We start from the raw sequence: 24136 nt of genomic DNA on the forward strand, positions 1-24136 counted from the left end.
TTGCGGAGTTTGGCACTCCGAAAGCCGAGATTTTTCTGGACTGAACCAACCAAATGGCAAGCGGCGATCGCGTTCGCGTCAGAGTAAGTCTCGATGCTCCCATCCAGCTCATCATCGTCCTCATTCACGTCTAGGGCCTCAGCATATACCGTCCTATAATATACGGAAACACGGCAACTGTCCTCACTCCAAGGGAACGCGACGCGCTTCCCCATCCAGACCACACCCACAGATGGACAGTCGCCGTTCGAAGCGCCGCGTCTGAGCCTGATTCTGACGAGGTCGGCGGCGCAGACGATCTAAGCTACTTTATCAAACGCGTAACATTCAAATTACACGACACGTATGCCAACCCATCTCGAAGTGCGCATATAGCTAGCTACCTTCCATTTTCGACCTTTTTACCTACTTGCTTCCTCTAGACGTTGATAAGCCGCCTTTTGAAGTTTCGGAAACAGGGTAAGCACCTCTCTTTACCTTCCTTACAACAATCCACTTCTGCGCTAGCCAACAGGTGGGGTGAATTCGAGATTACCATACGCATAACTTTCATCACCGAATCCGGAGAGAAAGCAATGACGCTCTACCACCACCTCAAACTTCACCCATGGACTGCATCAGGGGACCCAGAAATCCCCCCTCTCGACGTAGCCATGAAGCTCGGTCCCGTACACTCATGGCAATACGACGAAATCGTCTTCAACGACCCATATCAGAACTTCCTCAACCTATTGACAGCTCACCCACCAACACCGCTGCCGAAAGCGAAACGCCGTCCAGTGCCGTTCCATCTTGCTAATCCTGGATCCCTGGAGGCTTCGAAAGGCGGCGTGCCGGAGTTCAATACGCTGATGGAGAAGGAGGAAGCAGATCGTCTTGAGGAGGCGCGAAAGACGATCATTGCAGAGCAGGATCGCTGGCGGGGTATTTTAATTGAGAGGGAAAAGGAATTACAAAAGTTGCAGAGACAGTTGCTGTCCATGTCTACCTGAGCCCTGCCTTCTTCGTATCGCTATCGTGGTGTGTCATTGTACGAATATCATAGAAGTTGTGTATAAACAGCATGTAAATATATGTAGCAGATCTATTAGCTACATTCAATGCCATGAAGCCCACCCTGGATACATCTTCGCCTGTAAAGCAGTGTCAATGTTCAACGGCAATTTCCTAATGTGAAAAGTGGTTGCATACCAGATTCGCATAGTCAGTCGCCTCCTGGATAAGCATCTGAACGAGATTGCTCGTCGAGACTTCCTTGTCCTGTCTCTCTTTACTCGTGGTGTACATTCCCTTGAGTTTTTTCTCTATCGGGTTTAAGGCATTCTTAGCCAGCATCCGCAAGTCCACCGACGCTTTGACTTGGTTCCGCCGTGAAGGCTCTCGTTCCTGTCGACGTTTCATAGGGAGTGCAGGGTCTCCAGGGAGTTGGAACTTACCAACTTCCGCTTCTCGTCTTCCCATTCCACCAATGGATCGTGAATGAACGCATCAAGGACGCTCATCAGAGAGTCTTTGTTATCCCGCAGTAGCTGTAGAGTGACTTCGCATGCGATGCGGAAGACACCTGCAATTGACAAAATCAAGTAATTGCTCTGCAGAATGGGAGGCACTTATACCTTCAACGCCTGTAACACCAAGGCCATCCACGATATTCTGCGTCAACCTAAACGGGACTTTCTCTGGCGTTTCCAACGTTTTCCCCTACCTCATCATAAGACATTAGCGACGGATAAACCTGAAAATCACTCGCCTTCTCAAAAAGACAGTTAAAATCAACATGAACGACGTCTCCAGTATTGTTATCGAGTAGTATATTTTCACAATGCCGATCCCCAAGGCCAAGAATCCACCCAACCATCGACATGACCGCCGCGGTTCGTCCATACGACAAGCGACTGGCCAACCAGGCAGTAGGTTCGGGGAAGGTTTCGATGAACCAGTCGTGGAAAACTGGCGGGAACCTGCAACGCGTTGAGTTGCTAACGCAGAAGAAAAGGAGACCATCTACTAACCCAGGCAAGATCTTCGTAGTAAATAATTCAGCGGCTTCTTTGTCGGGTGCATCCTTGATCTTTCTAAAGACGTCGCCCATTTCATTAGACTGAGAACGTAATGTAAACATTGAAAGTCAAGAACGACACCAGGAATACACACCCAACTCTTGATCCGCCTTGCTTCATAACCTCGAATGAGGACAGGCCGAATCGGTATAGTGTTCGGCACCCATTGGATGAAACCACACTCTTCATTCAGGGTCACAACTCCATAGGTCCTTATATCTACAGAAAATAAGTGTGAGCATCTGATCCCTGGCAAAAAGAAAGAAAACGACGGACGCAGTTGCCTCCGCCGAGATTCCGAATTGGCCTTGAGCAACTTATTAATAATGGCATTAAAGTCCATCAATCGTGCATCTTTTCGAAGATCGTCTTTTGGCTTTCCGAGGAACATGTATACTTGCCCATTGCTCCCCCGGATCGTGATCTTCCGTGGTTTTGCCAGAGAGCGCATGACTTCGATCTCATCGGCAAACTCTAACGAAATACTATTGAGCAACACGATTTCAAAGCGTGCGTAATCTAGGACGTACCGTTAAATGTAGGGGCGTTTGGCGGGAAGGGCTGATGCGTTGAAGAAGAAGACGAAGTTGGTGGCAAGCTCGCAGTCAACGACTCTTGTAGAGGAATGATCAAGTCAGAGTGTCCGAGGCCTTTTAATCTCGGAAAGTCTTTGCTCATGCTCAAAACTCGTTTGTCGTCATCAACATGATGATCACAAAGAGCCAAAAGCTCGTTGGTCATCGCCAAACATTGAGATATCAGTTTCGTGATTTCCGTTCTAGCGGTTTGGTTTTGTGGATTGTTCTGTTGAGCAGCTTCAGTTTGGGATAAAATGGAAGCTTAGCGAATATTAACCCGAAGCTGGTCCAGAATCAACTTTCCTCGTTGTTCTCGATTCTGTTTGGTCGATTTCACGACGGAAGTGAAGAGCCACAAAGCTTGTTTCGGATATTCTTGCATGACCGTCACAATCAACCGGGAGAGATGTTTATAGACTTCTGGATTTGAATGCCCAACTCGCGAGACAATCTGAGGGAAAGCAGTAAACCACTTTGCAGATAATCAGAATGAGGATAGAAATAGATGAAAAATATCACCTTGTAAGCGGGGGCTTCCCTTATCGCCGTTGCAACAAGTTCGTTTAGCTTTTTGAAGTGCTCGGAGGGAGCCGTGGTCTTGTCCTCTCCGAGGTCGAGCCAAATTGTAAGGAGACGGGGAACAGTTTGATAGACATACTTGGATCCATATCTGATGGCTTTCGAAAAGGAGCGAATAGTGTACAAGTTCATCTTCACGCCTCTTTTTTGGGATCCAATGTTAGGCCTGGATAAGAGATAATGAGGAAAGGAACACTTGCCGTTTAAGTTGATCAGAGATAGGTAGAGATTTGAAACACTCGTCATAAAATTTGCCATGGTAAAAGTGGGCACTCTCCCATCTAATCACGGCCATGGTCAATTTGCTACCACCCAATGCAATGGCACGGGGTCGATGCTCACTTTGCCTGCAGTGCACTCGCCTCCTTGAATACGCTCAAAATGGTGGCAACGTCGAACCTTTCAGATTCGCTCATCCAACGAGCACGAAGGACTTGAATCTACACACCTATCGGAATTGAGAATGATTAGATTCAACGTACTCTCGTACCTTGGCTTTCATTTTTGTTGTTTCGTCGTCAGCGGTGAGATCGAGGACATCCTTGTCGTCTAATAGCCCAAGCAATCGCATAGAATTCTCTAACTCTTGTAAAGCACGCAAGGGCTCTCCAGTGGCTTTTACGAGTTTTGCACTTTCCATGAAAGAGAAGCGCTCCTTGCTTTGCTGTGCCTGCAACACGGCACTATAAGCAGTTTGCCATTGGCCAGCCTTCCTGGCAATCTTGGCGCTTGCCAGCCAGGAGCGCCCAATTTCTTTTGTTAGGGTGTGACCAGGATCGGGTCTAGACTAAAATTACAGACAGCACATTCACAAGAGAATGAGATACGCACGAAAGGGCAAACGCCGTCCGTCGCATGCTAAGTACAGGCTCGCGACTTCGGAAGGTTGGAAGGGTTGCATCCAACCTTGCCGACAAAATCTGAGAGAGTTCCTGCAATACTTCACGGCGTTTGTGATTCTGGGGCGATGAAGGGAGAATGGATGTGGCACTATGAATTACTTCAAGTTCATGCGTCAAGTGCAAATCGAGGACGGCATCATAGGACCGACGATAGCCTTTGATTCCGGCCGCAGTGATGGGAGCCCCTAAGACTGAGCGTGCGAGGGATAACGCTGCAGAAACGGCCGCGGTATCCCCGGTGCGCATTGCCAGCAAAAGCCTGGCCATTACGATGGGCGAATCTTGAGCGCTCATTCGGTTAATAATGTTCTCAACATCGTCCCAGGCTCCAACCATCCATGCACTTTCCACTTGAAAACCGGCTAAGGTGTTTTCCCACTCAGGAAACCGAGTCAAAACACCCCTTACATGTGTACGTAGGGTGTCTGAAGGTCAGGTAAGTAATCAGCTTTATATACAATACTTAGAACTCACCATAATGACCAAGGTTCCGAAGACACCGCAAGAGACCAAGGTGGAAATCAACGTTGTCAGGCGATTGTTGAAGTCTTACTTCCCAGCAGCTCTGAGCTGCGGTCCATCGTCCTGTACTTTCATGCTGGCGAATTTGGTGCTCGAGAGACGGTGATAATATAAGCGTTGAAACACCTTCCATCCCATCTGGTTCATCGAGATGGGCATATATCTCGTGAAGTTTCTCATAATAGCCAGGAAGGTCTTTGTTATGAGCCGTATGCTCCCTCAATGTAACTACCTGCTGCTCAAAATTCATGAGGGAACGCGCATAAGCCTTACATTGGAATGCGGCTTTCGCCATGAGGTTTTGGTCGATGCTGGACAGGATGGAGTCCAACCGAAGGAGTTGTTCCTCAACCTGATTGCTGATTTGATACGCTCGCGCTCGTTTGTTGTCGATTTTCTTGCTGCTGATCTCTTGTCTTACAACGCGTACCCACTTGTTCAGGTGGTCAAGCAAGATGAATACCGCCTGTAGAATTGTCAAAAATGTTCGGGGTGGATGACCCGTTCATACCTGGGCACTGAGCAGCCTCTTGTCGGACGTCGAGTTGCTCTCAGAGTCAACTTGATCTTCCAATACAACCATAATTTCAGCACGGATCCCCTGGGCGTCATCCTCGTTCCCAGATATCAAGATGTTGAGAACCAGGTGAGGGAGCAGATGATGGGCAACGACCACATCTTTGTTGCGAACTGCTGATCGAAATACGCCAAAGATAATTTGAGCGGTTGGCCCCGATGCTCTTGAGATGAGATGATTTACCCAAAGTTGGATCCACTCTCTATACGTCGACTGAATAGGATAGATTGGCAGCTGAACGGCGTGAGATGAGCCTTGTGGCAGAGTGAACCGCCCCTCGAGCAACGGGGTGACAGTCTCTAGAACATGTTTCGGCAACGAGCTCCACCTATTTCGTACTTTAAGGGGGACAGCAGCTGTATGAGTAGTTGTAGCGGCGACCAGGGCGGGAGTAAATTGGCAAAATTTCAACAGCTCTTGGATGCTGTACGCCAAATGACTTTGATACTTGATGTCGCTAGTAGAGCGGAATGCTCCAACCAACAGATCTTGAATAAGATGAAGTGCGAAGATTACTGATTCTCCCTCGTCTGTGAAGTTCTTCAGGACAACCATGCTTTTGTCTTTGAAGCCGATTTCGCAACGATCGGGATCCACAGCCCCTAGTATTCCAATGCATTCGAAGGCAAGCAAGCGTAATGCTTCTGTTCCATCACCGTCCCGGCAGGCAGCAGTGAAGAGTGCGGCAGATATTTGACCGACCATAGCATCAAACATATCGCCAGATGCGAGACCGTGAATGAAAGCTTTATGCGAAGACCCCATGAAAGCCTTTAATTCAGCCAGAGACTGTGTAGCGACGGTCAAGTTGTCGCTTGAAGAGCGGTCGAGGATACGTTGAAGTTCTTCTTTTGGTGACCATACTCCTCGGATCTGCTTCAGTTCCTCATATAAAGGAATGAGTTCAGGAATAACCGACAGGTCTACAACGTCATCTAGATATCGTCCAAGCGCCTTGCCCATGATACTGATGATGTATTCCAGAGAACGGAGAGCGGAATGGCGTGCAGAGCCGGAGAAAAGCGGCCAAGAAACAACAAGAGCAGCACTGGTAGGCCCAACGTGAGGCCCTATCTCTTCAGGTCCCAACGTCTTCAAAAATGTATGCCAGCTCTGAAGGGTGACCTCAGACAGCTCAGGTACGGAAACCATTGTTTGAAAAGTAGCCATGATCTAAGGATGCTCATGTGAGAATGTTATTGAAGTTTGTCCGAACCAACAAACCTGGGGAGAAACGTTGCTGATTGCTGGCCCAATCTGAGTAATCAAAGCACCCAAGCTGCACAAAATCTTCCTTTTTGTAGCCAGAGTCTTCTTGCCGAGCACATCTTGTAGCATGTCATTGATACTAGAGATCAAGCCGAGCATATAGACCTTGAGAAAGGCACCCAAATCTTGCGCAGGAGGCGGACGGCCCTTTCCCGATACCAAAGCCCGTTCAACCTTCCTCAACGCTTGCACTGCCTACGAATAACAATAAGTATGGGCAAAGCAGGGTAATTCCATCACTCACTGCCTCTGAAACTTGTTCATTTTCGTCACCCATAACCACAACTAACTCCGCAAGTAGGGAAACTATACAGCTCTTCACGACACTAAAAAGATCAATTGCTGAGCCTTGCGTGGCTTCCGATAAAATCTTGAGGACAAAGTTCAAGCCTTTTGTTGTCTGAGCTTGGTTCGGATTGAGAAATATGTGAGCGAGGATTCCATGGCAATGTTTAATGAGCAACGTGGAGGGTTTTGTGCCTAATTCTCGAGCAATTGTTTCCACTCCTCTCCGGTCAGCTTTAGCATATAGCTCAGGGAGAGTATGAGAAAGCGTTAGGTTAATGAAGTCGGCGGGGGTAACAGACATGAGGCGACAAAACTCGCTAAATTGACTGGGTTGACTCAAAAGTCGCGTGACAATGAACGGAGCAATCTGATCAAAGTAAGGATGCAAGAGAGCGTACGGACTCTGCTTTTTTTGTCTAGAGATTGTTGTGATCTGGTCTATCCATCAATCGTAGCCATAAAACCTAGATGTTGCTCACCTGAAGACAAGCCAATCCCCTGACGACAGGGTTTGGTTGTGCAAATTGGGAAATGAGCAGACAAAGGATTTGACCCAAAACTTCTACATTTTGCGTCCTGCGAAATATTTCAGAAACCTGGTAGGTGGCACTAGGAGGCAACGTACTGTCCCATCGACCCGACCGCCACGAGAAGGGTTTCTCGGACGGTATTCTTGGCTTGTTCCATTTGTCGATACAATCGAGCGAAAATTGACTCAGATGTTTTCCATCCCTCGCTTCCGCTGGCCGCGTGAAGTTGGACTATATCACTCAATGCGTAACTGTTGCAAATGTCAGAGAAACTCCAATACCAGGTTGAGAGAATACTCACCCAGCACTCAGTCGAACGCTTCGGTCGGTATCAACTATCCCTCTAAAAATGGTATTCATGATATCTTCCAATCTTTCGCTTCCGGCGTGATGTTGTATTATGGGGCGAAAAGCGCTGAAAACGGATCGACGGACGCTAGATGTAACCTCCGCTTCAGGTCCATCAAGTAAATGTACAATGACAGGAAGATAGAAAGACAAGATTGCACTAGGATGCTCTGCTGCGTGAGAGATGCATGCGGACCCATCACACTGTGCAAGCAGGCATGGTAATTTCGCTATCTTCACAGCTAATGACAAACGTTCCGTAGACGAGGAGCCCAGAAGAGGTCTGAAAAACAATAAGCACCTTCCAAGCCCACAAGTGATGGACGAACCTCTCAAATCTGTCCTGCAAGTCGTCCAGGGCGCGTGTCACGAACTTGTTCTCGTCCGCGCCTGTGTCATCGTCCATCCACGAAATGATATCAGGATGAACAAGGTCTTGCAGGAGGGATTGAACCCGACGTTTCCAAGCTGGGTCTCCAGGTAAGGACGAACAAACACCGCGCACGATGTCGACAGGAAGCTGCGGCTTTCCTAGTTCCAGAAGCAAGCGATCCCTTTCTGAACTTTGCGGAAAGTTTGGGAGAGCTTCTTTCATCATTTTGATGGTCTCTTGATCTGCTCGAGATATACAGCTGTGAAGGTATGAGGCTGCCAAGGCCTGTGAAAAAGCATCAAATTCCAGTCTAAGGATGAGAAAAGGGTAGAGCTACAACCCCCAGCTGTTTGTTTGTTGAATCCCATTGCCCAACGCTAAGGAGTTGAAGGGATTTGTAAACTCTCGCTCTCGAAGGAATGGTCACTTGTTTGTCATAGAACTTTGTGAGCGCTGGATCGATGACGCTCCCTTCCAAACTAAGGGCGCCATCCAAGCGAAGTTGTACCAACTGGCCTGGCAAATCTCCAAAAATCCTTCCATTGCCAGGTAAAGTGCTCAGCTGAACCAGCGAGATGATCCTGACAAGGGCCTTAGCTCGTCTTAAAGATGTGGTGGCGCATTGCGGGGTCAAGCAATGGTTGAACAGGGTTTGAGCGGTTTCGACGATTTTCCGAGCTAGGTCGGCAACGAACCAATGGCAAAGAGGGCTGGGGAAGATAGCATTCACCAGGATCTCGAGGGTCAGACTCAGAAATACAGGAACGTGGGAGATAGCATGGACAGTTATGCCCAATGGGTTGATCTGAGCAGTATTCAAGATGAAGGGAAATGATATTCACAAAATAGAAACACGTACTGGTTCCAGTGGGTCAGTGGACTTGATTTCCAGATGACGGGGATTATTGAACAAAATCAGCGTTACAGGAAATGTAAGTGCGAGTGGATGAGAAATGAGGTCTATGTTCAGTGTGAGCTTAAGTCCAACAAAAGCGATTGACTACCTTCAACATACCACGACACATTTCAACACCCTCGGTGAGAATACATCGGAGTGTCTTCCAGCAAGCCTCGGTAGTTTCTGAGGCCCTGAGATTCAAATTGGCACCGCCAAGTCCACGAAGAACCATAACAATGATATTGAAAGTCTTATCTTTCATATGTTGCGGCGTAAATACACCTTCATCTGGTGACAGATCCCGCTCAACCCAAAGATCCAAAACCTGGCATAAATCCAACAGTCTCGCAAAGAGTTTCTTCACAAGATCGTCAGAGCCATAGTAGATTCCGTCAACGCGCTGAAATACGCGTTGCATAACTTCCAACGTGGCCTCGACTATCGTGACCTTCTCTTGCATCGTGTTCCAAGGAACATGATCTGGCAAAGGGAATGACGCGAGGAATGTCTCCGCCAAGCTAACGACGATTGCCGTCCATGTTTGCGTATTGGAAGCGTCAATATGAGACGTCGCGTCTCCGTCTAAATACTGAGATATCAGGCTCCACAGAAACTCCAAAAACTGAGCTGGAGACGCGTCGAAATTCGAGCCATTGAAAGAGGGAACAGGAAAGGGCGTCGGTGCTGGCGCAACGTTCATAGAGCCTTAACCATGAGAAATTCCGTGTATCTTGGGTACCCGTTTGCAATCTGTTGCCTTCAGTAGATGCCCGGTTGATACAGGGAAGGTTTGGTGTAGCCAGTCGCGGAAAAGGGCGCAGGATGTTGGTGGTGGAAATCAAATATTTGATTAATTAATTAAATTTGCAAATTAATACTTTCCAGTTTATTGCAGTGACGATGGTATTTCACAAAAATCGCTTCTACTTCCTCCCCGCCCTCCGTTTTTCTTTCGATTTCTCTCTCTCCATAGCTTTCTCCTCTGCACGCTCTCCCTCAATAGACCCAAACACCCGCTTCATGCGCTCATTATAAGCTCGGTCCTTCTCAATCTGCTTCTTCTGTTCCACGCCCGCCAAGAACCTCGCGTCCTTCCGGAGCTCCCTAATAGCACCCTTCCTCTCCTGCTTGTATTGATTACGCAATTTCGCTGCCTCGTTCTTCTCATGGTCAGGATCTTGGCGACGAAGGTAATTCGATGAAGTTGTTTCAAACTTGGGAATGTACGTGGGAATCGGAATGGGTTTGTGGGCTTGAAGGCGTAGAGGTTGTCGTGCTTGACGAGAGAACTTGAGTAGGCGTTGTAGGGAGTCCGTCAGCTTGGCCAGTTGAACCTAAGCCATAGGTTGAGTAACAAACAGTGAAACAATACAAGTATCTACCCTGAGGCCCTCAATGAGGTTGTCAGCATCAACATTCTGCAGAATCACCAGTATAGGCTCGTAGAGTTCAATAAAGGCATCAATCCCCTTGTACAGCTCCGCGAACCGCCCCAACAACTCGAAAGCGAGTCCAAGAAGATCGGTCTTTGCTTGCTCGCTCGCCTGCGATATCGAAAGTAAACTTGTTAAATTGGGCTTTTGAATAACAGGTGCCTTCTTGCCATTCAACTTAAGCATCAAACGCCGACATGATTCTGAACGAAAATCGGGAGAAGGGAAAGAACCAGGAAGGGATGGAATATCTTTGTAATGATGAGGTGCCAAATGCAAGACGGTGTTAACCAAAAAATTGCCGGCTTCTGGTACAAGCCGTTTTGATAGGGCCTCGAATTGGAGGAACAAAGAGCACAAGAATAGGCCACTAGCAATGTCTGAAAGTGACCTGACCCGACCGAGACCAAGATATGCACCGATGAGCACACGAGTCGGCGAGATAACCGCGTGATTAAGATCGCTCGTTGGCCATACGAGTCCAATAATCCGCAGCAATGAAAGTTCCGGCAGTTTAGGCCAAGTTTTGGAATCCGGCATCAAGGCCCCTCTGGAAAGACCACGCTTCAAATTTTTGTGCATCAGGGTGAGCTTTTCATTAAAGCACTCTGCTGCAGGGATGGGGTAGGCGCGGGTAATCGCGATGAGATGCGGGAGGAGGGCCGATACCAAGGTGAAAGAAGGTTCTGATAGAGATGTGATGTAGAGTATGTGATCGATGAGAACAGCACCCAAAGTCTATTGCGTTGTGAGATAATTAGAGAAAAGGGAGGCTGATGGCTCACTTGTAGTTTGAACTTGTTTTCAGGAGCCAAACTTGTGTGATACAACGTTCGTATACGCTGCACGATCGTAGGCACGTCCGCATCGGCGACGCCATCCACGATCTTTAGGAACTCTTCGTGTGTTGAGGGACAAGGGAAAGTAAACGGCAACTCCACACTTGAAAGTTGTCGTGCTTTCGATTCTCCCTTTGCTGAAGACGCCACGGAAACAAGATTTTCATGTTCGCCTTGTTCTTCCTCAGAATCATCCGCCGAACCTTCTTCCTCGTCTTCCTCCCCTCCGGAGCTTTCCCCTTCGTCATCCTGACCTTCATCTTCCTCCTGCTCAGCCTCCAGAGTATCACCCCCTTCAAGGCCCGCACCCAAACCACCCAATTCGGCGTCTTCATCATAAAAATCATCTTCCAAGTCATCTGCTCCCCGTTTCCGCTTCCCCTTTCCCTTTCCCTTTCCCTCGTCATCGCTCTCCTCCTCAAGGCCCAGCATACGACGTCGTCGAGCCCTTTCCGCCTTCTCCAAAGACTCTTTTTCCTCCAACGCTAACTCCTCTTCCGTCTTCGTTCTATCCTTCGGCTTCGCTCGCTTGTCAAATGCAAGCTCACGGACATGCTGGTCGTAATCATCATCTTGAGCCTCCGGAGCAAGAACCTTTAGCGTTTCGTTGACATCCGAGGGCGGTTTGGCTGAGGGCTCTGCACGAGTGCCGAGTGGAACGAGATTGCTTCCAGATGAAGTCGAAGGGTCTGGAGCGTAGATTAGATCGCGCAGAGCCGCAAAATTATTGTCCAATTCGTGACGAACGTCTTCCCCTGCCTGCTTTTCCATTTGACGTCGCAACTATTGATGAATAAAAACAGTGAATGAGTTTGGAAGGACGCTAAATCAAAGACGGACCTTGTGCTCCTTGCTTTTCGCAATGACCTCTGCCATTACCTCTGCTTTGGACTTTTTTCTTTCAGGCTACAAGTTACTTGTTAGTTCGTACACTCACTAGAGATGCGATAGAAATACGCCTACTTCTCCGTCGCTATCCTCCTCGTCACTGAATCCTCCAAAGTGGGTTTTAGTGACAGTCTCTCTGTCAATCTGGCCTGGAAAGAATTGAATGCGTAAATGATTCAAGAAAACTCGATACATACCCAAACCCTTCTCCTCGTCGCTATCCGAACCAAGTCCAACATTATCAAAGTCGTCCATTTTTGAGAGGCTCTGGCCGTAATGGGTGAGTTCTTCCTCATCTTCAAGATTGAAGGCTGCCCCTTTCGATGCTCGTTGCCGCTCCTTCGTAAATCGTTCCAGCATCCTCTCCTCAATGCTCATCGTGGGGTCGTTTTCACCAAAACGTCGATCAATAATGCCACCAGCTCGATCCTTCTCTTCGTATTCTTTCAAGAGCGTCTTCTTGCGCTGCAAGATTTAAAGTGAGCCAAAACATTGTGTTCAAACCAATTAACGCGAACCTGTTCAATTCCCGCCTGTTTACTCTTAGCAGGCTTTCCCGTAATGCCTTTGAGCCTCCTTCCACCGACATCATGCTTCAATTTCGTGACCTTGGTATCAAAAGGATTCAGCCGTTGTTTGATCTCCTCAAGTTTCGCAGCCTTCTTCTCCTTGTCCTTTTCGAGGGGTGTTGACCGTTTTCGCTTCTTCCCTGACTGATTTTGACCTGTAAGACCTGCCTGGGCCAAGGCTGTTTTTAATTGTGAAAGCTGAGATCCATTGGCCATCGTCAGTTGCGGTCCAGTCGAAAAAAATGTGACAAGCCTCAAGATGTGACGTCGGTATGGGATCACGTGCCACGTTCTTCTTTCATCCGTCCTTGAGCGCTCCATGCGTGTCGAACGCCCCCGCAGCCATCCAAACGAACAACCATATGTCAATGACGCCGTCTACGACATCCAAGATCCGGGGTAAAGTAACCAGGTTTACGGCTGCAGGTTACATTGACAGCACCCGCGTGACCGTGGTACTCGGAGCCAACTCGGGGCTTGGATTTTCTTGGAGTCGATGTTGGCTTTTGGGATCTCCACGGGGAGTCAGCGTGGAGAGCCTGTGGAGAGATTATTTTGCATTGGAATGTAGATCGAAATTGAGCTGAGAAACCATATTTGTGCCCACTTGATCGTCAGCCCAATTGTTGTCATTTGATTTCGCAAAATTCGTGCTGTCTTCTCATAAGAGATGGCCTATTATTCTACTACTTACCCCCATTCTTTCATGGCACACACACCCGCCGACACTAATGCTATAGCATTCCCAACCACACGGTCTACTCGCCACAGCCTTTCCGAGATGTCCATGGTGTCTACTCGTGCCACCGCCCTGGATGTCTGCTATTCTGTCTATGGGGAAACGGGGATGTCAGCAGATGCTGTTGATCGCTTCTATGAGGCCAACGCCAGTGAGTATTGTCCTTCTATCTCTCATAATCATCATATCTGACATTGGTTCAAGCGTAAGTCAGTCAACTGACTCTAACACATACCCTGATCATCCCCGCAGTTATGAGAATCCATTTGTTACCGCCACCTCACGCTCGGTCATAGGCGATATCCATAGACTTTCGCGTCAGTTAAGCTCAGTTGACGTCCCCCGCCCACTTGCAGTGCTTTGCACTCTTTTTCGTATACGGCCTTCAAATCATGGTTTTCTAGGCCAGTATTCGAATGAAGCTCTGTTCCAAGCTTTGCGCGTTTGGACAGATGTTGGAGACATCTGCGAGAACGAAAGTTTTGGTGGGTGTCAATGGCGATGCGGCCGCGATCTAGCACACTTACCACACCGTGAAATTTAGATGGGCACCGTAAAGTGATCGTGGAGCATACCCTCAACGTTCTACTTCTACCAGGGATCCATTGTGAAGGTCCCATCTCTCACGCCCATTCCTCTGTCGATTCCCTCGTAAATCTCAACGGTTCCCCACTTTTTCATTCCCAATCCCTACCCTTCATCTCACCTTCCCTTCCTATACCCGGAACTTCGTTATCTGTTCCCTCCCCTCTGCATTATAAGCTCCGCATAATAACCCGCCTGTCTTTCAACGAACAAGGCCTGGTCACCCATCACCGTGACATTTGGGACGTCAAAGACGTTATGGGTCTTTTGCCAGGCGTTTCATTGGCGCAATGGGTTGGAACCAGACTCGCCGCTGCGGGACTATCATACGCCGCTAAACTTCTACCCAAGAGTAAATCTCGGAGCTATGCCGGTCTTTCCACCGAACAAACCTACTCCCCTGCTGCGGTGGACTTGGAATATGGAATGGCCCAGACACCTCCCTTATAGCGCAACGCCTACGAGGAGCACCCTTGGCGTTGAAGGAATCTGAACAGGCTTCGGATTCAATCCACCGTCCGGAATTCAAACACAGTGACTTAGCAATCTGCGACGCCGCCGCCCCTCTCGGCGAAAAGTCGGCTCACCTGTCAATAGCACTGTTTGTCGGCGCTTTGGTCGTTGTACAAGGTGACGGGAAGTTGGCCCTACGGCTGAACGCATGATCGGCTGGATAACCTCTAACAACCTGAACAGGTTCACATCGTAATCCCTCTGACTACTCGGGCCATTTTCTCGGAGCGCTTTAGCGCGCGTTGGCAGAAGAAGCCTAATCATGGGGTATTGTTGGCGGCGAAGCTGTGTATTAGAGGGGATTTGTTTGTAGATTCGATACTCTACCGATACCAAGTTTAATTTTTCTGGTGGCAAGCCATTAGATGGGGCCTACGTATTGTAGTTAGAACATATCTCTAAGCTTCGATTAGCGGTCGGTAAATGAACATGCCTGGTGGATCCCTTTGTTGGCTTCATTAGTCCATGTATTTACATAGATAAAGGGTTGCTACTCGCCCACAATCTGCTCCAATCGCAAGGACTCGAAGTACCATATAAGTGACGTGCAGGACATGACACGTTTCGTTCTTTTTCCCATATCTGGACGTACATTGCATCCGCCACCTCCTCAGAGCATGAGTATTTCCGCCACCATTATATACTTACTGCTTAGTGGCCTCCTCGGACGACTTATGAACTCGAAAAGCCTTGCGCCGTGCACCACTTCAGTAGGGGTAGGAGGCTAGAGTGGATCAACTGGCGCCCCAGATCAGTTCTATGTAGATAAACGCGCGTTGCTGGATCTCAAGAACTCTGCGTGTATCTTCGGTTCCTCCTCCTTTCATAATCCCAGATTCGAAGATCGGTGCCTTGCAAGGAGGTATGACGAGGCCGCGGAATCAGTACGAAGGTCGTCATTGTGCTCGAGTGGGCATTTGGTGGACATATTGCGTTACATTGGTACGTCCTGGGACCAAAGGTGTTGAATTCGTAATCGGCTGAAATGCCCACCTCACCCCATCCAGTTCAATTCTTGTGGTTTTACTAAAAACTTCCATAAGCTAGGTACACAAAAAAAAGAAGAAGGGTCACTTGAGATTTGACAAACTTGACCGTCGAAAGCCGTCGAACCCCCATCGCGGCTGGCAGGCGCCACAAATCCTCCACTTTTCAGCTTAACAACCTGGCTACGTTTACATGCAAGTCAGGCTCGGAATGTCGAAACACAGTTTTTTTCAGCACCCCGACAGTTCGCAGATCCTTCGATTTTTTTTCATCGGCTTTCTGTCGGCTTCTCCCCGTTACGCCCCGTGCTGCTTTTCCTCCATGTATTTACCGATACTGGGCGCCTGACCACAGCTGGTTAACCTACATGTTCGTCACGATTCACCGGTAAATCTACCGCCTGTAAGCAGCTCGTGAAGAAGAAGCTCTTTGGACAATGGACATGGCAAATTCAGACGGTGAGCCCTCCTCCGGTTCTTCTGGCGTTTTTGACAGTTCGCACTAGTAAGAATAGCACTCGTATGCGCCATAAATGACACTACAGATGTTACATAAAGCTGAGGTGAGATCCTCAGGTCCTATTACACGCGCAGGAACTCATTTCGTTTGAGCTTCGATTATCATTACATGTACGAACCCAGTCCTTCGCAGCCTTATGAGATAGGGAACGAGATTCAGATGAAGGTTGCAAGCCTTGCAATTACTTCTCCCACTCCGAATCCTTAATGCATCTGTAAAGCATCTCAAACGTTACGGCAAGTCCCCACTGTCCCCATACGCTCTCCTTGCCTTCTTCCGGTAAGCTCGGGAAAAGCTCCAAGACTCTCACCGGAAAGTATCAACAGAGCTCCTATCTCTACGCGCTCGAACCTCACATTCCCTCTGAGGTATGACTTCTGGACTGACGGCGCAAATTTGAGCCTCCTCAGAGTCTGGTTTCTGACTTCTACCTTTCATGATTCATCCTAGGCATACCGGTCATTCGTCAATCCAAAAATTCAGCGCTCCATTCAGCTCCCACATGATCCTGTTCATTCAAAACTGAAACGGTTCCTCAAACCGTAAACGCACCCGCTTTGCATGAGATTACTCTGATCTGCGATTTCGGTGAAAGGCGGCAATACATCCGTAGATTCCCAGCACTTAACGAGGATAGCCCAGAAATGGCAGAAAGCGAAGCCTGGTAAAATTCGGTCAATTTGTAACCTGTCGAGCCGTTGCAAAGCCTACGGTTGGCGAGCAGGGTCAGGTCTGTTTGAAGCCTGATAGAGCCTGATCCGAAAAAATTTGACAGGAGCCTGGGGTCCTTGTCACCGCTTCCAACGTATTCACAATGAATATATGTACCATATGTGTCACACTTTTCAGGTAGCATTAGTATGTAGCAGTAAAGCGTAAGTAATCCCTAGAAATATAATATGTGCAAGAAAATGTACAATGCCGTAGCAACACAAGCAGCAGGCCTAGGTGGAAAGTACGCATGGATGAACGCAGCAAACGCAGCAGCTGCCAACGGTATGCCTAAACCCAAGCCTGCCCCCGCTGCTCCCATCATCCCTTCCCCAGCAGCAGTAGCCTCCGCTAGTCCTGTAGCTCCCACCACTGCGTCACCTGAAACCACTACGGCTCCAGCTGCTGGTGTTCCTAGTACGACGGGGAGTTCGCAGTGGCCACGGCCGTATGTCCCGACGAAGAAAGCGGATGCTACGTCGACGCCTGTGGAGGAAGACACGTGGACGCTGGTGACGATACGCGGTGCGATGTTCGTGGTGGAGAGGGAGAGATGGCATGGCGGTGGGCAGCTAGGGCTTGAGTAGAGCTTATAGGCCACATTTCTCGTTTTCAGCTGTTTCATCGTCAACATCCATAGTCCATGCGTTGAATGGCGGAAACTCACGAATACCCAAAGCACCACCCCCAACGATGAGTGCACTTGGCGCCTCTTCGACTATCCTCTGTTTCTCCTGCATCCATTCAGTCATCGGGTGTAGGATTTTGATCTTCCACGCTCGTTGGCGCTGGTTCGTCTTCCTCTTCATGCTCGAACTCTTCGTCCGAGTCGACGGTAGCCTGAGCTGCTCTTTGTATGGCGGCTCTGGAAGAGAATCAGTAACAGCATGTGCGTGGTAACGAGAACTCACTTTTCTCTCAAGTGCTTCCTTCACGACGCTCCATACTCACGTATCAGCTTGAGTAGGAATTTCGGACCGACGTCTTTGATAGGCTCGAGGTAGTCGCATCCAAGGGGGATACATAGGTCAAACAACTTGGAATGATGGTTAGCGTACGGAGGAAAACGAAGAGAAAGGCAGCTAATTAACTCATGTTCATGTCAGGCACTTCAAGGGCCTCCTTAGGGTTCATCTCGCTGATAGGCTGCTTCTTCGCCTCTGAGTTACATGTCGGAACAAGATGCCAGTGGGCGCGTTGAAGGTGAGCGTGTCCATGTCATCGGAGCCTAGTGTACATCTGGATTGCGTAATAAATTGTTTAAGTATATTAAAAAGAATTATATTATTATTAATTGTGACGATGAACGTCACAGCCTTCAATACATGGACCCCAGAGATAAAAATATCACTTCTTAGTTGCTTCTTATAACTTCTGGACGTCAAAACAGACCTGGCCCTGCTCGCCAACCGTATGGTCCTAACCCGCAAGTCCTAGTACCTTCTCGCGTTGAACACAGCGAGGAAAAGCAACGGAAAATGCAAGGCTGCCAGTTCGTGGATGTGCTCCAACAACGGGTACTAGGTTTGTCTCTTGTTTGTCTCCGTGAGAAAGATCAAAACACCACTTCCATGTGGAAGCGCAAAACATGTATTTCAGAAAAAACATAAGGAGATACAGAAATTAATAAAATATGTCGACGTGGACGGCACGGCAAATTCACCAGGATCCCCACATGAGAAATGTGAATCCTGGCGCACCGTACATATGCGAACACCGAAAACTACTGCTCGCAGCGCTCAGCGATGTCCGGGAATAAATCGTTTATATTAAAAAGAACTATATTAATTGTGACGATGAATGTCACAGCCTTCGATACATGGACCCCAGAGATAAAAATATCGCTTCTTATAACTTCTGGACGTCAAAACAGACCTGGCCCTGCTCGCCAACCGTAAAAGCCGCCGTTGCTTGCGCGGTGTCACGAAAACCAAACAACGTTTTTGAAATACGCGTCACTCAAAAAGGCAGGTCGGGTCAAGGACTTTGGTAAGTGATGCGCAGGGATAGATAGGTATTCAACTTATTCAGCCTAGCGCAAGGTTTGTTCGAGAATCCTAGCCGTCGCCACGCTTGAGATTGTAGGATTCCATTTGTAGCTCAGAAGTCCATTCATCGAGTATCTTTCAGCGTCAGTCAAGAAAGAGATATCAGTTGCTATCTAATTATTATATAAAACAGGATCCACAACTGAGATGGCATCTGGCGTGCACTGACGGATTATTGATACTTGAACGATTGGTGCACACCATCGACTTTGACCTTCAAGCTCATGGCAGCGTTTCACGTTGAAAGATGGCACTTCGGGCATCCTCCGTGGCGATAGCATTCCTTGCCAAAGAAGTCGGCCTGCCTTCAAAGCGTGCGCCCCATGAAGATGCGCCGATTGGCTTTGCTACGTGCATACGTGAACACCATTAATTATTTTAATCGACCTGTGGCGAGGCCTGTACGTGGAGGGGTTACTTATACGGCGGAAAGGCACGCCGTAGTCACGTCGGGGGTTGCCAAGCGGTCTGCTTTCAAGAATGATCCCACAGAAAGAGTCCTTGCAACAGCTGGCCTGGCGCAATGTATGTTCCCAAATCCGATCTCCGTTGAGCATTTGGACCTCTTTTCAGTGGAACGTTCTTTGTCAACTACTTTCGCCCCTGCGCCAGCTGTTTGGACGCGTCGCGGAGTCCTGACCAGGTAACTCCCAAGGCGTGCCTCGTAAGCCGCAGCGCCGGCCCCCACAATGAAGGCTGTACACGAAGTCCAGCGAACGGCATAAATAAACACTTCTTTATGCATTTTTATGGCTCCGAGCGCGACATGTAGCAAATCGGGCTCACCAACGAAGATAAGATCTCAATGTTATGCCGTGTTTGCACCCACCTTTGATGAGCGAAATGAATAAGCGGCACCCTCAGACCTCCACCATTACCGCAACTGGGCCTATTGACAGGCATTCACCCAAAAGTCGAAGCACATGAAAGCGGAGTAAAGCCGTGAGTGGTTGTGACAGCTGTGGTTCCATTCCATTTCTTATGCCAGTGACTCACCATCGTAGTTTCGATTTACGCATGTAGTACGCTCAAGCCACGATGACGCCTGAACCCTGCGAGCTTGCGAATTTTACGACATCTAGAATGGTAATCGAAACGAAACAAAGAAAAAGCGAGAGCGACGGGAGACGACGACGACGTTCGTCAGCTGGTGGTGTTCACTAAAGTAAGTAACTCCATATGATTCCCTTTCAATTGTCTACTTATTGTCAGTTGAAGAAATGGAATGCGCACTTCGTTACAATGCGGGAACAAGATGCGGGAACAAGAACGTTGTTGCAGGGATTTCGAAACAAGGGAACGTTCTACAAGAAGTACAAGCTAAGGACTTGCTTGAAGAATGATGTTTCCCTCTTCTTATGCGGTTTCTTTTGTTACAAAACTTACTTACAAATTGACAGCCATCTACATCTCGACCATGTACCGATTAAGGATCGTCGGGGGAAGCTTCTGCAGCCGTCCCTTTCCGTGCAATCATTTCCACGCAGACGCGTCATGCCAGTCGTCCGGACTATCATTTTACCAAACGAGATCCCAGCACGCGTATTAAATCTACATACAACGGAGGCTAATATATACCTCGATCAGCCTCGCAATTATACCTCCGCCCAACGCGCTTCGAAACGCACGCGACCCAACGTGCGCTAGTGCACGCATGAGCCACTCAGTACATATGGCGTGATAATCGAGGGCAAGACCCGCGCCCGACGTACGGCACAACTAACGCCGACCTTTTTACCTTCTTCTTTCATCCTTTCTGGAAAAGCAACTTGCAGGTAGATCCCTTGACGCCATGCGGTCCCGCGACGAGTAGGCGGTCCCAGCCATTCCTTTTATATTCAAAGTAAATTGAAATAAGCCGCTTGACCTCTTGAGTTAGGGTTCCACCATCGTGGGATCGGATGCCCACGAGAGGTGTTGAACCCTTAGCGCCCTTTGTTTTTCTTCTTTTTTCCCTTTTTCTTCTTTCCACAGTCCGCGAGTCCTTTTTTCTTTTGTGTGACAGTGTGCGCCCTCTTTTCTCCCCCTCCCTTCCTCCCTTCCTTGTAATCAAAAGGTCCGGGTCGAAACCTCCGAGCAGCCTTGATATGTAAGTAGGTGCACTTGTACCACATTCGTATACGTAAATGGCACATGAGCCTCGTAACTTGCAGCTTGCTTGACTCCATAAGAATTTATGGAGACAAGCAATGTGTCAATTAGCTTCCCGACATTAAGCCGTGTGTAATTCCGCAGTATCCACTATTCATAGTATACGCCGGGGGACAAGCATACAACACAAATTAGTAGTGTGCTATGTAAGTGTTCTTTTCTAAGAGTCAGAGTCAGACGGCATGACCCAATTCCAGGAACCGGACGCAGGGTGTTTCCTTTTATTAGAACAACTTTTTTCTTCTTGTAAAACAAGGGATTTCACACCCTGCCCACACCCCCACACCCACCCTTTTCCCAAGTAACTTCACCCTCCGAGTCGCTCTCACCTTTCAAATTTTCTTCTGGGGAAATTTTTATCCGCCCACGAAACAACAACAACAACAACAACAAAAAACAAAGAAGTGTACTTACCCGCCGGGGACACAAGGTCTGGACTAGTTCGAACGAAAACAAAGTAAGCGCCGAGGGAGGGTATTTCGTTCTAGTACATTTTGAATTATGCTAGGGGCCAGAAATGTAAAAGTATCCTTTGCCTGGTGCACTACAATACAAAAACAACCTTCGCAAGGCGCTCCGAATAGGAGCCAAGCAAGTCCGCCCGAGCTCCACGCATCCAGTCGGGTGGTGGGTGGGAGGGCGCCAGGAATAGATCATAAAATTATAAATCCACGGGGGTAATAAATATATTGGGTGTGGGTGGTATTCAGAATTATCGTATGGATGGGGATTCGATGCAGGGACTACTACTAGTGAGTAAAAGCGCACAAAAAAAGGAGCGGGTTGGAGAAAGTCGAAATGTTAGATAGATACCACAAGTCTACTATGTAATGGTAAATATTGAAGCTGATATTAGTACAACATGCTCTCGCCCTCGCCTCCCGGATAATAAATAGGTAAGGAAGCAAGGGGAGGGAACAAAAAAAAATGCGGCAAGAAGAGGATATCCGGTGTAAAAAAGGAAGGGAAGGGGGGCAAAGGAGGGTAGTAGTCCGTTTAACGGTGTGTGTGGAGATCCAAACATGGGGTAGAAACGGACAAGTGCGCGCAAGCCAAGATAGAGAGAGACGCAGAGACATGATAGGTAGATACAATCTTGTTGGTTGTTGGTGGGGATGGTACAGCATTGACTTTTGTGGGCGAATAAATAAGATAGCTGCATCGTCGAGAGAGAGAGAGAGATTTTGAGGATTCAATAAATAAATAAGGTGCTTCCGGAGAGGCTAATAAGTAGAGATTGGACGCGACACTGGAAGGGCCTCCTCCTTTACGAAGCGACGGGGGTCGGAACGGGGCTTGCCACGAGTCCCGACACGTTCCCGATCGCCTCCGCCCACGCTGCAGCAGCCTCCACCCCTGACACTGCTGCTTGCCCAACCGACTCTCGAGAAAAGTAGTCCTGCTGCGGGGTCGCAGCAGCCAGGTTCGGGGAAAAGTATGGGGGGGATGTATGTGACTTGCGAGGAGTTGCGGTCGGCAAAGAGGGCGTGTGTTGAGTTTGTTGATGTAGAGATGCGACATCCGACAGCGGCGCATTGGGAAGTCTGATGCCACCATCCCGCGGAGGAGACTGAGAGTCACGCGAGAGCGGGAATGTCCCCAGGTTTGGGGAGTTGTAGGATGTTGGTGGAGCAGAGCCTGACGAATAGACGGAAACTGAGGCAAGGAAGGGACGAGGGGGGAGGCCAAGTTAGCAGACTAAGACTTGAGGAGAGGTGGTCTTGGACAACACACCATTATCGTCCCAATCGCTAGCGCCGCTGCCCGAGTGGACAGAGGACGTGGAGGATACTGAACTGCGACGTACGAGGCCGTACTCGCGTGGTTCCTTCTTCACCATGGCGGTCCGTTGTTTGGGGCTAACGGTGCCTTTGCTCTGCTTCCGCGCCTTGTTTCCAGCTCGCAGTTCGTCAAAGCGCAGAGGGCGCGGTCGCAAGTGCGTTCGTTCGTAAAGACCGCACTTGTTGCAGACGATTTTCCCAGGATTGAGAGTAGATCGACGCCACGAGGGTGGTTCGGTAGTGTGGCAATTGAAACATCGACGGCGAAGGTACTGGGTCTCCTTTGAAGCAGCATCGTCGGTGTGTTGAACGGGGAGTCCCGTATGCGGCGAAAGGTAGGACATGGCCATTGGGTGGCACTGGGAAGAAGAGGAAGGGGGTCTGTAAAAATTCATTTGCGATGGGACCATGTGGGGAGTGTTGTCTTCTAATTTTATGCGAGTCTCGTCAAACTCGTGGTAGGATGAGTGCGGAGAGGAGGTGATAAAGGGCTCCCCATGCAGCTGAGTGGATTCTGAGGGGAGAGAGAGTTCGTAGAGCGAATCTTGACGAGGGGGATATGGATGGAGAAGGGCGGAATGGTTATGATGATCCTGACGGTGCTGCATAAAGGGGGGATAAGCCTGACCACCCTCGTCACGGTCATGCCGCACATAAGGGAAAGTGGCTCTGCGCATCATGTGGTAATCAGTAGGGCGTGAAGACTGGTGCTGCAACTGAGGCCAGTTTTCGGCTGGCTGAAAATCTGGAGGGTGTTGTTGTTGCTGCTGCTGTTGCTGCTGTTGGTGGTGGTCAATGTCATGGTCATAAAGCTCTGAGAGGAGAGAGCCACGGTCGTTGCTGAAAGCATAAGGATTTGGGGCGGAAGAGAGGGGAGGCCAGTAGGATGTATCCAAAGAATGGGCACGAAGTTCAGGGGCCACACCGTTGCCGTCGTCGTCGGGAAAACCATTGCGGACGGCGTCAGTGTCGAGGACGTGCTTATAAGAGTTGGGCAGAAAGTGCATGTCGTCTGGGGAAGGAGTGCGAGGAGTGGAAGAATCAGAGTAAGAAGTATAACCGTCGAAATTGGACGAGTCCATGACTTGTGGGCAACAGAAGAAAACTAGAGTCAAACTAGGACGCCCTTGGTTTTCAATTGGTTTTCAACTACGCGAACAACTCCTGTTTTGGCTATCAGATCCAATCTACTCAAGTCACACACGTTACACTACTGTCACTCTTCCTCCCTGACGGGGTTACGTCGGGCCCCTGGACACCCCTGCCCCCCTTGCCACAGCAACGTCCCACTCTTCTGGGTCATCGGACTTGGCCCCAGAACACCGCTCAATCCTAGCCTGCTCATCCTCACCGCTTCTGGTTTACATTCGGGTTTCAAGGATCATCATCTTTGCGATACACTACTTACGGGTCATCACATATATAGAAAGACCTCAAAAATTCATACAA

General features: G+C 48.8%; 6 protein-coding genes across 6 annotated transcripts; 4 read left to right on the forward strand and 2 right to left on the reverse strand.

Moving 5' to 3' along the window:
- Window positions 1-137: 137 nt before the first annotated feature.
- On the forward strand, window positions 138-884 carry LACBIDRAFT_153989 (uncharacterized protein; the record flags this gene model as incomplete). The annotated part of the gene is made up of 4 exons (XM_001876464.1): window positions 138-363; window positions 423-459; window positions 515-774; window positions 826-884. Coding segments are annotated over 4 exons (582 nt in total), but the record flags the coding sequence as incomplete, so codon positions are not given.
- Window positions 885-9847: 8963 nt separating this feature from the next.
- LACBIDRAFT_311426 (uncharacterized protein) lies at window positions 9848-12869 on the reverse strand (the record flags this gene model as incomplete). Its single annotated transcript, XM_001876931.1, has 7 exons — window positions 9848-10258; window positions 10307-11095; window positions 11143-11979; window positions 12037-12102; window positions 12160-12233; window positions 12282-12549; window positions 12603-12869. The coding sequence occupies 7 exons, from the start codon at window positions 12867-12869 to the stop codon at window positions 9848-9850; spliced, it is 2712 nt and encodes a 903-aa protein (XP_001876966.1).
- Window positions 12870-13359: 490 nt separating this feature from the next.
- On the forward strand, window positions 13360-14427 carry LACBIDRAFT_311427 (uncharacterized protein; the record flags this gene model as incomplete). Its single annotated transcript, XM_001876465.1, has 3 exons — window positions 13360-13547; window positions 13597-13877; window positions 13937-14427. 3 exons carry the CDS (start codon window positions 13360-13362, stop codon window positions 14425-14427), a joined length of 960 nt encoding a protein of 319 aa, XP_001876500.1.
- A 1677-nt stretch (window positions 14428-16104) lies between these two features.
- On the forward strand, window positions 16105-18317 carry LACBIDRAFT_323363 (uncharacterized protein; the record flags this gene model as incomplete). The annotated part of the gene is made up of 8 exons (XM_001876466.1): window positions 16105-16161; window positions 16217-16275; window positions 16639-16726; window positions 16856-16871; window positions 16924-17271; window positions 17387-17596; window positions 17897-17910; window positions 18066-18317. 8 exons carry the CDS (start codon window positions 16105-16107, stop codon window positions 18315-18317), a joined length of 1044 nt encoding a protein of 347 aa, XP_001876501.1.
- A 1314-nt stretch (window positions 18318-19631) lies between these two features.
- On the forward strand, window positions 19632-20213 carry LACBIDRAFT_311431 (uncharacterized protein). Its single transcript, XM_001876467.1, has 3 exons — window positions 19632-19697; window positions 19760-19905; window positions 19974-20213. The coding sequence occupies exons 2-3, from the start codon at window positions 19794-19796 to the stop codon at window positions 20096-20098; spliced, it is 237 nt and encodes a 78-aa protein (XP_001876502.1). The 5' UTR covers window positions 19632-19697; window positions 19760-19793; the 3' UTR covers window positions 20099-20213.
- A 1362-nt stretch (window positions 20214-21575) lies between these two features.
- LACBIDRAFT_292733 (uncharacterized protein) lies at window positions 21576-23769 on the reverse strand (the record flags this gene model as incomplete). The annotated part of the gene is made up of 2 exons (XM_001876932.1): window positions 21576-22562; window positions 22641-23769. 2 exons carry the CDS (start codon window positions 23767-23769, stop codon window positions 22174-22176), a joined length of 1518 nt encoding a protein of 505 aa, XP_001876967.1. The 3' UTR covers window positions 21576-22173.
- Between the last annotated feature and the right edge of the window lie 367 nt (window positions 23770-24136).

This window comes from Laccaria bicolor, genomic scaffold (assembly GCF_000143565.1).
Source record: "Laccaria bicolor S238N-H82 LACBIscaffold_4 genomic scaffold, whole genome shotgun sequence".
NCBI classification, from domain to species: domain Eukaryota; kingdom Fungi; phylum Basidiomycota; class Agaricomycetes; order Agaricales; family Hydnangiaceae; genus Laccaria; species Laccaria bicolor.